This window comes from Pituophis catenifer, unplaced genomic scaffold, assembly GCF_029215685.1.
Source record: "Pituophis catenifer annectens isolate HBS135680 unplaced genomic scaffold, rPitCat1.0.hap2 SCAF_2, whole genome shotgun sequence".
Lineage (NCBI taxonomy): Eukaryota > Metazoa > Chordata > Lepidosauria > Squamata > Colubridae > Pituophis > Pituophis catenifer.
The window spans coordinates 102900081-102913839 of record NW_027256882.1 but is presented as its reverse complement, the minus strand read 5'-3'; the positions used below and the strand labels follow the sequence as shown (position 1 = coordinate 102913839).

Here is a 13759-nt window from a genome sequence, read left to right as displayed (position 1 = left end):
TTTAGAAAATGTTTATAATACAGAATTTGTATACATCACAAATAAACATTTATGGACAGAGAAAAGGGCTAAATTAATACATTTCTTCAAAATACTGCTTACTCCTCCAACATTCAAATTAACTGTAAAAGTAGCTTGCAACAATGCATTGAATTATAAAAATGCCAAATCAGTATATTTTAAAAAATCACAACATGGTCAAAAGAAAATGGGAAGAAATCTTTAAATATTACTAGGCTCTTTTTCCAAAGTCTATGAACAATTGATTAAAAAAAATAAGTTATCTGGCTAAATTCCCTCATCAATTTTTTAATATGCTGAGAAGCAGAATTAAGCTGTCATCCTGCAAGGCTTAACTATTTCCAAAACTTCACAATCTATTTGTATTATCCTTATGGCGGAATGGTGGCTCAGCAGTTAAGGCGCTGGACTCGTTTGCTGGAAAAGCTGGCAGCCAGGTTCAAGATCCAAGCGCCATGTGACGGGCTGAGCTCCCATCCTCGCCCCGGCTCCTGCCAACCTAGCAGTTGGGAAGCATGTAAACATGAGTAGATAAATAGGTATCACTTCAGTGGGAAGGTAACACTGCTCAGTGATGTCATGCTGGACACATGACCACAGAAATGTCTTCAGACAGCACTTGCTTAATGGTCTTGAAACGGAGATGAGCACCATCCCCCATTGTCAGCAACAACTAATGGAGTAAAATCCACTGGGACTCCTATATCTTTCACTTTTATATTAGCTTTATCTTATTGCTTCACAAGATTTAACTGTAACCCAATTGCAAGGCATAGTAAGGATTCACTATCAGCTTCAAAACAAAAATTAGACAACCTTACCCATACCTTTGCCAAGAAGCTGTTAGTCTCAGGAAATCCATTAGGCTGTAAAAACCCTCTTTTGTCTTCCTTCCTTGAAAAGGAAGACATCCCATGACCCCCAAGACTGATTCAAAGATTAAAATCCAATTTATCAAATTAAAAATGGTTATAGGGTGTGTATGGAGAGACAAAAACAGAAATACAGAAAGCATTTCTCTTTTATGATGCTCATACCTTCCAGCATAGTCTTGATTGTTACAGACTGTTTTGCAATTTCAACATCAACTTCAAATATTTCTCCATCAGAGCTCTGTAGTTTAATTGAAGGCATCTGTAAATGAATAAAATATATTTTACCCATATTTTTATGTATGACATTTTAGTTATGTGGTTTCATTAGCATCTCCTATCAAAAAATACAGTAAACCATATTTACAAAAGAAATTTAATTTTTTGTTTTACAATGCTGTTTCATCCATCTTTGCATTATCATAACATGGTCAATAAAGCTATATCCCGACTAAGTAATGGTTTGCTTAAAATTAATGACTAAAAAAAGGGTTGATCAGATTACAGCTCACTCTGACTATATTTGCAGTGTCGCCTCCTTAAACGTAATCTTTATTATGGAATATTAGTGCATAAAACTAAAATACATGTTTTGATTAAGTATTTCAACAAGCTTGTTTAATTTTTTTTATCTTTTAGTGTTCCAAAACTTTTTACTTTCCAATGTAAAGTGCTGCACATGCCCAATAAAAATTTATGACTAAAATTACTTAAAATTCTAAATCTGACTTGTATTATGCTACTTAAGGCAGTGTATTGCATATGCTTGTACCTTGTTTCAAAAGCAGACATTCATTTTACAGAATGAGATAATTATCTGGGCATTTTGATATGATTCATGGTTAATGACCTAATTCCAATCATGTGGACTATTTACCAAGCAAGATTTGAAAATATAATATTATACTTTCAACAAACTACTGTACACCATCATTCTTCACATTACTTGGGAAACAACTACAGTTCTGTATTGGGAAATGATCAGGCATCATGAAAGCAGCTACATAACCAGTATTGAGTGTTTTTAAGAGGAACCCAAATTATTTTTCAAGGTATAGAACCAGAAATCACTAAATATATGAAAATTCTCAGAATTGTTCAAGTAGTATCCAAATCTTACATAATCCACTTTGGATAAGGTTAAGCATAATTCTTGATTTTAACTACTGTGACCCCTTAAAACAAAATAATAAATTTATAATTTATTTATGTATAATAAATTTCTTAGTATTCACAAATGATGCATACTACTTTGGAGAGCTCAGGGCACAATAATTAACAGTTTCCATGGTATTTTTCATAAAGGAAAGTTCCCATTAAAATCGATAACCATTTTTAATAAACGAAATATGCATGTAATGTTAAGAAACAAACCTGACAGTTATAAACATTTTAACTGTGTAGCCATGAGATCAAGATGAATCTCTGTTTATTCAGACAAACAGATGCATTAAATTGAATGGACACTTTAATCATCATTTAAATCCCATGACTTAGGACATCATTAAATCCTAAGGCTAGGCTTGGATCCAGTCCATTATCATTGTTACTTTTTTTTTTCTTTTCAAATAAACTTAAAACTCACCAGATTGTTTAAAGGACAGCTTTTTATAAGCAGTTTCGGATTAAACGGCAATCGTGACTAAGCATTTTAGGGTACATAAAGCCTTTGCATAAAACAAGTCAAGGTAAAGTGCCCGGCTGGCTACGTCAGCCCTATAGCCTTTCATTTCACTCACTATATTGTATTTCTTGCTTCGCTCCTGCAAAACACTCTCTCTCTCTCCTCTGAAGTATGCACCGTTTGCAAATTAAAGACGCCCTGCAAAAAAACTCACACACCGTCAAGAAACGCAGCCCATAGCATCAACTTTTTTTTTTAAATAAATAAATAAATAAAAATACGTTATTTCCTTAATAGAAGAAGAGGGAAACGGGATGGGGAAACGTTCCTCTGGCTCGGGAGGCGAACGAACTGTTAAAGGAGTGCGGATTCCTAGCGTCGGTCACCTTCCCTCCCTTTTTTCCCTCTCCAGGACGAGCCGGGCTGCTGGAAGAGATGGCGGAGGCGGCCCTTCGGCTGCGCGTCTCCGCACCCCTTCCCGCGAGGTGGGGGGGGGAAGCCGCTCCCTTAGCAACCACCTGCGATAGGTTCTCAAGGCTTCATCCCCCTTCCGCGGCCCTTACGGTCCTAACTTTGTTCTCGCCCTCACCATCCGCTGAGGAGGCCCGAACCTCACCCAGGCCTCGGCCTCACTCACCGTGAGGCAGCACAACAGCGGCGGCGGCGGCAACGGTAGCGGCGGCAACGGTGGCGCCTTTTAGCCTCTCCCCGCAAGACACACCACCCAACTCAAATTAAGGGCGCACTGGAGCGTCTTGTGGCCGCTGCATTTTATAGAGTTGGGGGCGGAGCGGACCCGAGCCGAGGGCCCAAAGCGTTTGTCCCCGCCCCTTCCACTCACGGGGCTGGGTATGTCTCCTGAGCGCCTGCGCCGGACGACTCAGCGGGCATCGGCCCCCCCGCCTTCACCGCGGAGGGACTGCGGAGAGGCCGAGAGGGGTATAACCTAGTTCGCATAAAAAAGAAGAAAGAGACCCTTAAACGTATTTAGATATTAAGTACCTCGGGGTCCTTCAGGCGAAATCGGAGGTTGCCCGCTACGAGCTCGCTCGTGATCGAGGCTACCTCATAATGGTGGCGACGGCGTTACGTCATAATAGGAAGGACGGTTTCTCGTTTATTCTGAGCGACGTAATTATATTCCCTTTTCTTTTCCCTGTTGCAGTTGGACGGCTACGTAATTCATGTCTGATAATCTTGGATGCGGTTTGAGTGTGTGTGTGAATCCAGCTCCTTCTGGTTATTACTCCCTGGTGTTATTTGGCCCCCCTCCCACAAAAGATGTTGAGTAATGTGTGTATCCACAAATGCATCAGACGTTTCAACGTTCCCTTGGATTATCATTAAGGGAATCGGGTCTGTTTTTCACATATCATTGGTAAGAAACTACTTCATCATCCTAACATTAGCATCTTCTGTTTCATATAATAATAATAATAATAATAATTTTATTTCTATACCGCCCTTCTCCCGAAGGACTCAGGGCGGTGTACAGCCTATTTAAAAACACAAACAAAACAATGATATAAAATTTAAAATAATTAAATAAATGGCTCAAATTTAAAAGCCCAATAAATTTAAATACCCCAATTTAAAACTATTGTATTGATAGTCCAGCCTGGCGGAACAACAGGGTCTTCAATGCGCAGCGAAACACCCGGAGGTCAGATATCTTACGAATTTCCGGGGGCAGTTCATTCCACAGGGCTGGGGCTCCCACAGAGAAGGCCCTCCCCCTGGGCGTCGCCAGCCGACATAACTTGGCTGACGGCACCCTGAGGAGACCCTCTCTGTGGGAACGAACTGGTCGGTGGGAGGCTATTGGTGGCAGAAGACGGTCTCGGAGGTACCCGGGTCCTATGCCATGGAGCGCTTTAAAGGTGGTAACCAACACCTTGAATCGCACCCGGAAGACCACCGGGAGCCAGTGCAGCTCGCGCAGGAGGGGTGTCACATGGGCATAATGGGTTGCGCCCATAACCACCCGCGCGGCCGCATTCTGGACCAGTTGGAGCTTCCGAGTGCTCTTCAAGGGGAGCCCCATGTAGAGAGTATTACAATAGTCCAACCGGGAAGTAAATATCAGGTAAGATGTTAGTTGCCATTACCCAGCTAGGAGAATTATTCAAGTTGTTTATTTAGCAAAAATAAAGAACTGATTTATTGGTTATTCACCCTCCTCTGCCCACTCAAAATAGTTCTATTTTAATTGCATAGATGTTCCAACTTTTGAAAGAGGGAAAGGGCCTCTTATATAATAGGTAGCACTACATTTACTCCTCTGGCACAATAACATTTCAAATGGTACATTATGTTTTCTCCTCCTCCCCTTCCACACACACACACACACCCTCCCCAATAAATATTTTGAGAGGAGCATCTTCTGAAAAACTATTTCCAGATCAAGAAGCAGATCACAAGTAACACTAAGCCAGTGTTTGGAATTCAAAGTCTCTGCCACTTAAACCAAAGTTTAAATAAACTCTTAGGCAAAAACTACTCCTAAAGCAGTCCTAAACTACCTCAGATGAATACCATATGATGTTTGATAGCACAGCAATATCACAATTTATATCTTTACTTGCTACTCCCTCTCATATTTATGCATTAGTCATAAGACAGCAAAGCCTTTTTTGTTCCAAGCTGGAAAGTCTCACCTCTGTTGCTTGATAAATATAGTGCATATTAGTGTCATCAAACACCACCTTCTAATATTTGTAGAATTGGAGTGCTCAATCTTCCGAGCATTAAATTTCCTCTTAGGCATATGGAGTGAACTGCAGCAAAAAGATAAATCCAGATTGATCTAGAGGTATTATAAACCCAATACAAGAAATCACTGTCAGCCATAGTGAAATACTTAGCCCAGACATTGATGAAAGCATCCAATTCCTCCATCACCAGCACCATCTAATATAGGTAATTATTGTTAAGCAACTCTGCATTTATGATGAAAAGATAACTTTGCAATCAATCCTTGCATTTATAACCTCGGGCCTGAAAACAAAGGGAAGTTGAAGTGAGTGTGAGACCATAAGCAGTCCCAATTTCACTTAGCAAACACTTAACTGAGTTATTGGTCACTAAACAAGGATTACTTGTAAGTAAAATTGCCTTTGAACCAAGCATGAGCTCAACAATTTATATTAATATCTCCATGCAGTCTTATTAGTATGAGTTAGTTCTCTCACCGCCTTCTTTCAGGATGTTTTCCAAGTTCCTGGACAAACCAACTCTGTACTTCACAAGGTTTCCAATTAGCTTCACAGATGTTTCCTAATTAGCTTTCTAGATAAGCCAAAGTTGGCTAGGTACCCTTCCCCCCCCCCAAAAAAAAAATAAAGGGATTTATCCGACTTCCCTTCTGGCCATGCTAACTATATGATTTTCAAACACGATGACTCTTAAACAAGAGTATTAAAACATGTTAAAAAACTAATAGCTATCATATGAACTTTCATAGATCAAAATCAACTTGTTAGGTTTATTAAATACCACAAGTGTCCACTGATTTGTGATGTGACTAGGTATGCCGTATGTTTTCATATTAGTATGTTGTATTAACATAAAATTATAAAAATAGTCCATACTTTATTATGTTTAAGTTATTCTAAACATTTACTACCTGCTTTTTCAGTTGAACAATTCTTCTGCATAATATATAAAGCTCACAAGACCTGTCAACAGGTGTTTTCTTTTTCAAAAGAACAATTTCAGCTTTCTCTTTCACTTCCAGAAACCATATTTAACCAAGGACAGTAACTTGCTTAGAAAATGTCTTAAAAGCAGCCAATTAGACATTGGAATTCAAGAAGGGTGGCTTCCACTTTGAAAAACTGCTCCAATCATCATGGCATAGGAATTATAATCATGAAAGTTACTACTTAAAAGTGGGTAACATACTGTACATGGAAACATTTTCTAATCTCTGCTTAAATATGGGATCATATGGAGAAAAGGAGAGGAAGCTGCAAAATGAAGCTGTACTGTATTATTCAGTTAAAAGTGCAAGAAAACTGGTGTTTTAACTGGTTAATTCATAGAAAAAGTTGGCCACTTTTAACTTATTGCTTACCTTTTTTTTTAACCAGTAGAAGTTTTAGCTGGCATCGAATTTCTCTTTGAAGGTGTTTTTTTTTAATATTTGGAGTTAAATTTCTATTAAAATGAATATTCTGGTAACCTGACGCTAGGGGGAAATGAAGAGCAATAACAGTGCCAATAGTATTTCTTTATAATACTTGTTCCTTTTTGGTTTTTTCTAACAGTATCTTAGAAAAACCTCAACTTTTGAAGTTTTTTCAGGAAACTGAAAATCTCTCTCTCTAGAGAGAGAGAGAGACTTATATGTAAAGTTAAAAATGCCTTGGCTGGGAATTACAGAAGCAATTTGCCCTGCTTCTGAGCAGCAACCCTTGATGCAAAAGGTCAACTACTTGAAATTGAAGGTATCAGCCCACTTCATTCCATGAAAAAGTTTCAAGAATCACAAAGTATGCACAACACTTTAACATGCCCTGTGCACAGAAGGACTTTTCTTCCAACTTCATTATTCTGTTACTACTTTATTGAATGGTAAGTAAAAACACTAGTTACAAAGTAAGAGGAAATCACTGTTAATACACGTTTTGATTTTCACATTTGAGACAATCAAGTTACAGGTGGCTTGTTGGTATATCCCCATTGTTACACTATTTTCATCATCATTCAACAAATGTGTGATACCAACAATTACGAGTAAGAATTTAACTTCCATTATAATAGGCTCATTTTTCCTAGCTATTTAAATATCCCAAGTTCTGTGATCAGAATATATTCAGCAAGTATTTGGAACTTATTCACTGCTTTCTGCTCAAACCAAAGGAAAGTAAGCTGGGCATAAGAGAGTAATGTGTATGAGAGACTGCTACTACTAAGAATGGATACAGAAATTGATTTATGATCTCTCACCAATTCCTTCCCATTCTTCATTCAGTAACACAGAAGCAGTAGCCTCATATTCTTTTGTTTACATGTATAGCAAAAAAAAGTAGATTTCATCAGGAACATTGAGGATATACAATTTTTAAGACCATGCTTATGTGAAGTTTGACTTCACAATCGAGACTTTTTCACTTTAAATATACGGTAGAATTAAATGTCAGAATATCTGTTTTGCAGAATAGCTTTCTCCCTAAGTATTTGAAAAATGTTAACAGAATTATAGCAGTAATTATTTGCCTAATATATCACAGATTACAAAATCTGATCCTTAAGATTTTGATTTTTATGTATTGTAATATGTTTCCTGAAAACAGCTTGTTTGTGACTCAGTCTTGTTTGGGTCCTTCAAAGGTTCAAAGAAACATAAAAGCTACTTTTTTATTAAATACAACATGGTATGTGCTTGCAATACATTTTAAAGTCAACCATCTTCCAAACTTAGTTCACAAGTTTATTATGAAAAATGCTGCAACACTCCTGCAGCAACGTCTTACAGAAATAAATTGTTCTTTCAAAGTAATTCACTACGATGAACACATACATGGGACACTTTGTAGAGGAAATGTGTGAGAGAAAAATGGGAGTGGGAACAGTTCAGATGAAACAATACAATTAAATTAAATTGTTTCTCTAAAAAACAAAATAAGAACACAAATAAGAAAAGTCGGTCTCGGTGCTTATTTAAAATGTTCATTAAGCTTCAATGATAGTTTGCTATTCTTATCTACAATCATGCTGGAAAGCTAAAGCTAAATGGAAAGTTACTTGTAATTCACGAAGTGTTAAATGTCTACGTATTAATATTTGCAATCTCTCAGAGAAAGCAAAAGTAACTACAAGTAGAACTATGCCAGAAACTGATTTCTTGACCAACAATGTTGCTTCAAGCATGCAATGAACTGGTTCATTCTAAAGTGGTCACAGTCGTTGACAGACAAGAGGCTTTGAATTTCAATATGGCACATCTTTTGGTCCATGTGAAAACAGGTTTCAATGTTAAATGTTTTCTGACACTTTGGAGTTACTGTTGCTCTTCCCATGTTCCTTTAGGTCAACACATGGTTCATGGTAATACTGTACAAGTGGAAAATCTCATTACAGAAAGTAGTCTGGAGTGCGACGAGTAACATGTGGTTCACCTCTGCGTGGTGCCGGATCAAACTGCAAACTGGAAGAGAGAATTCAAATTTGTTGGTCTATTAATATTTTTTTAAAAAACCTATAAAAAAGTTAATACTGTTTGAAATTTCAAATAACACTTCAGAACAATTTCTTCAGAAGGACAGAGAAGCTTCCCTATAATGCTGCTAAGTGTGGCAAAGTAAATGGCAGGAGCCACTTTGGGAGAAAAAGGATTTCCAAAGGAAGCTCTATTCAGGCACAGAATTAATGTCTTGTCATTGACTGAGCTTATACAAAAAGGAATTCAACCTATTTGTGTGAATCTTAGAAGTAAAAAGATTCTTTTACATACATAGTATTAATATAACAGAAGCAAATATTTCTTAACACAACTTAGGGCTTAAACTTCAAAGAACTCATCCAGAAAAATAATTTTAAGAAGGATTGCTGTTAAGTTTTATAATAACTCAAGAATCAATGAGTACACCCCGAAATATCCAAACATGTTTTTAAATGTTAAAGCTATGCAAATTTAAAATAAATTGGATATTCCACAAATAATCTCTTCTGAAATAACCTAGAAAGACCAGATCAAGCAACAGAGCATATTTATTTCAAGCATGCATGACTTTTTATGTGTGTGAAACTTTTAACTAGGTGGTATAAATAATGCACTTTGAACATTCGCATAGAAATATTTTTAAAATACTTACAATGAGTATTTTAAAGTATCATCAAGCTCCATAATTGCAGCTTGGTTACCACAACGGTAACAATAATTTGGAGCACTAAAAATTGTTACTACATTCCGATCATGACACCAGTTGTATCCCTGAAAAAAGAAAATGCGTAATTTTAATAAGAGCCTCTGCAGATAATATTAGGCATATAAACTGTAGTTATAATAAAATATATTATGTATATACATATACTGTATTAAAATATATCAAGGTATGATCTGTGTTTTAAATATCTTAAAACAATTTACAGGAGGTCAAAACAAGCTTACCTCCATTACCAGCTGATGAGCTCTTGAAACCAACGTAAGACCATTAGCATGGTTGAAAGTTTCTGAAATATCTTGTCCAAAAGTATAGCCAGCTCCTCGAGGAGAAATACCCCAGCCACCCCGATCATCAGGATCTGACCACAGCAAATCACACATTGGACCCTAAGAAATATTTCAGTATTATGATTTAGCCTTTAAAAATGGAAGATGCATAATACAACATAGAAACTTCAAAAGGAAACTTCCAAAATGACAACTGGAATGGCTAAATATGTTGAGAACAGTACACTTTTATCCAGTGCTAATGGTAACAATTAGCAGTGATACTAGAAATCCAGAATTTTTGTATTGCTAAGTTTCCTACACCTGGGCATTCTTAAGAATTCAATTACAGCTACTTTTCAGCTATGGCTGAATTCAACTAAAGCTAATTCTTGTGAACAACAATAATGCTAAGACATTGTGGCAATGAACATACTTCTGGGGAGAAAAAAACCCCAGCGTCTCCTTGACGACACTCTAGCCATCTACAGAAAGAAGTTTCTTTCAGAATGGTGAAAATATAATGCAGAACAGTGAAAATTAGATAAAACACTAAATTTGAGTTGGGCTTGCCAACACTAGCAGTCACTTTACATAACTGGTTTACTTCCTCACTCAAGGCAGTAAAACCAGAGTCAAGTTCATTCTTCTGTAACATAATATACAAACCAAGGCTGGAAGATTTCTCAGAAATATGATAAATTATTCATATTCAGAATCTATTTTATTTCACTCTTATAGACCATTATCTGTAGCAATAAGACACTCAAAAAGACACCACTTCATTAGAATCTTTGTTCCATCAGAAGAACTCACAAACTCACCTACTATAAGAACTCATTTTCTACATAATTTTCCATCTTGTGGCTGCTTGGAAAAGTCCCTCAACCAACAGTGGAGAACATGCGGCTTGTAAGAGAAACTGACCGCTAAAATAATTTACCACTCTATTCTGTTGATACCACTTCTCAATAAAAGAGCACTGGACACAAATCTCTAAATACTGACAATCACAAGATTTATATCAGGTATATGAACATTAATAGTACTCAAAGAATTTTACAACACATTGGCATAATCTAGAACAGAACTAACCAATTCTGATGAATTTAAAATTAGAACCAGGGTATTAACTTTTAACTCTACATAATTCTGAATCCATCATTATGAAGATTAGAAGAAAGATTATGCTACTAGACTCGGGAAATTATTGTCTTTCGGATATTGCTGAACTACAATTCAGGTTATCTCTTAACTTGCTTGTTACTTAATATTCAGCAACAAGGAGAGAGCAACAAATTCTCCACTTGTCACTACACTGATTCTCTATCATGTCAGGAATTTTTGTACAGTACTTAAGTCTTTCATCCTAGATTGAAATTCTGTGTCTGTTAGTAGGGTTCTATAAACTCCATAATCAATTAATACATTAAAATCAGATGAAACAGTAGGCAGCAATTTTCATAAGTAATTCTAGAAGGAATCCAAATCATCTCAACAATAAAAGCATTAAAATGAAGCACATGAAATGCGAAATTTATTGCCAACTCTAGACTCGACAATAATTTGAAGACTCCAGACTTCTGGAGAAAAATAGCGGACTGAAGATGGTTCTGCAAAAAGTGAATTCCATGGGAAAACATTTTTTTTTGAATAAACAGCAAAAAGGGTGATTAAAACTTTTATTACAAAGTTACAAATATACTCCAGGTAAATTTGAAATAAGATTTGAGAATCAATTATAAACAATCTTCCTGTGGAAAAATACTTTGTTTTGAATTTTTTAAAAAATACTTTTAAAAAATGGACACCAGAGGGAACTAAAGATTATAAAGGAGAAGAATACTCAAAGTCAACTCACAATTATAAATTAAGAAAAATGTCTTAACGTTAGATATATTTAAGGATGTGGGCCTAGAAATTAACTGTAAGATTATCTGCCTCTTTAGTCGGACTGTGTTTAAAATATACTATGGAAGAGTAACAAGTTTTACCAGACAAGAATGAAACTGGTTTGAAGATGGGTTTAAAAATGACAAGCTCAAAAAGAACAGAAATAGATGTTACTCTGGACACACAAAAGAAACCAACTGATGTTCTAATAATTAAAAAGGATATACAAATAAATCAAGAGAGTGAAATGGATAAATGTTCTATACTGGGCCTACAAAAGAAGCTTGTTAATGTTTTGAATTTTGTGAGAAGGGACAAAGAAAAAATGAAAACAAAAATCTAGGACATTTTCTGAATGAATTAAAGATCAGGATTTTTAAAAGTAAATGGAAAGAATGTGCAGTTGCTTTATTTGATCAAGGTTAAAATAGGTATGTAACCTCAGGTAACCCTTAACGAACTTTTGCTAATACCAGGATTAAACTAATAAGGTTTTATTGTTTACAAATAAAAGATTAGATATTAGAGAAGATAATTATTTGTATTTTAAGAGAAAGTGGTCAGTTACTAAAATTGTTTTTACTTGAGATGAAGGGAAGTCCCTTCTTTATATTTCCTTTCCCTATTGTATTCTTTTTCTTTTCTATTTTCTTTTCAAATTTTTTCTCTTTTCTGCATCTTATATTTTTTCTTTATATCATTTTCTTTTCTTTTGTATTTGTTATTATTTGTTAATAAAAATTACAAAAGAAAAAATAATTTAAACAGTACCATTAGACATTAATCACAATTCAGAATTCAAATTGCATTAAGTTACCTCATGTGGAACTTCTTGAAGACGATCAAGTGCTCTAATATGATCCAGTGTATCTATAGATGGAGAGAGTCCACCATGTAGACAGAAAATCTGTGAAAATATTGAAACTAGTATTAGAGTAACTTATTTTTAATTATCAAAAACTACAGTTAGCTGAACATATTTACTGAAAGTTATAGATGGTTTTAAAAGGAAAACATCTGATTAAAATTTGTTGCTATTAACAAGAAATATTCATATTTTCAACATACCTGTCCATCCACCAAAGCAGTAAGAGGAAGATAGTCAAAAAGATCTGTGAAGTATTTCCAGACATTTGCATTTCCGTATTTCCTTAAACACTCATCATAGAAACCATATACTTGGGTGATTTGCCTGCTTTCATGGTTCCCTCGAAGGATTGTGATGCGTTCGCGGTAACGGACCTATAAGATAAGGTAGTTAGTATGATCACAGAATTAAGAGTTTTTCATTTTATGTTCCCTACCTTGACTTGTCCTCATCTCTATTAACATATATCTTCTCCTATCATAATCAGTATTTATGGATGTGTGGAGAAAACATAATTTTTTAAAACATCTTTTGAAACCAAATTTTAAAAATCTGTTTTCCTCCTGCCTCATTTTGTTTAGTTTAATAGTACTGATATATAGGAGGGAGGGGGAGAGTCTAAATTTAAATTCAAGAGTACTATCTTATCAGTCCTTGATCTCTTTTCCATCTATTGAAATGGAGATACAGACTTAAGAAACACGGATGTTCTAACTACAGGTAGTCCTCAGATTTTTATTTTTTTATTTTTTAATTTGATTTATATGCCGCCCTTCTCCGAAGACTCAGGGCGGCTTACAATGTGCTCAGCAATAGCCTTCATCCTTTTGTATATTTATACAAAGTCAGCTTATTGCCCCCACAAACTGGGTCCTCATTTCACCTACCTTAGAAAGGATGGAAGGCTGAGTCAACCTTGAGCCTTGGCGAGATTCGAACCCTGCAGTAATTGCAGGCAGCTGGTCTTAATAAGCTTAATAACAGGGTGCCTTAAACCCCTGTACTACCAAGGCTCTTTTTTTTTAGCTTATGACCACAATTGAGCCCAAAATTTCTATTGCTAATCGAGTTAAGTAAATTTTGTCCCATTTTATGATCTTTCTTGCCAGAGTTGTTAAGTGAATCACTGCAGTTGTTAAGTTAGTAACACAGTTGTTAAATGAATCTGGCTTTCCTTTTGGCTTTGCTCATTAGAAGGCCACAAAACAGGATCATATAACCCCAGGACACTGCAACCGTCATAAATACGAGTCAGTTGCCAAGCATCTGAATTTTGATCACATGATCGTGGGAATACTGCAACAGTATGTGAAAACAGTTGTGTG

At 35.9% G+C, this 13759-nt stretch overlaps 2 protein-coding genes across 5 annotated transcripts in view; both read right to left on the bottom strand.

Annotated features, from left to right (window-relative positions):
- Positions 1 to 3304, bottom strand: part of SKP1 (S-phase kinase associated protein 1) — a 41242-nt gene extending 37938 nt beyond the window's left edge. Inside the window, exons 1-2 of one of the 4 annotated variants that reach the window (XM_070937306.1) lie at positions 3107 to 3304; positions 1059 to 1155 (exon numbers count right to left, since the gene is read on the bottom strand). In XM_070937306.1, the coding sequence (XP_070793407.1) occupies positions 1059 to 1155; positions 3107 to 3109 (100 nt within the window). In that variant the 5' untranslated portion in view covers positions 3110 to 3304. The remainder of the gene's footprint in view (positions 1 to 1058; positions 1156 to 3106) is intronic. The other 3 variants (XM_070937307.1, XM_070937309.1, XM_070937308.1) reach the window with 3 other exon arrangements.
- Positions 3305 to 7062: 3758 nt separating this feature from the next.
- LOC139310238 (cyclin-dependent kinase-like 3) overlaps positions 7063 to 13759 on the bottom strand; it is a 75103-nt gene continuing 68406 nt past the window's right edge. The window contains exons 14-18 of the mRNA XM_070934395.1: positions 12635 to 12808; positions 12384 to 12473; positions 9632 to 9793; positions 9336 to 9454; positions 7063 to 8668 (exon numbers count right to left, since the gene is read on the bottom strand). Coding sequence (XP_070790496.1) covers positions 8596 to 8668; positions 9336 to 9454; positions 9632 to 9793; positions 12384 to 12473; positions 12635 to 12808 — 618 coding nt within the window. The 3' untranslated portion in view covers positions 7063 to 8595. The remainder of the gene's footprint in view (positions 8669 to 9335; positions 9455 to 9631; positions 9794 to 12383; positions 12474 to 12634; positions 12809 to 13759) is intronic.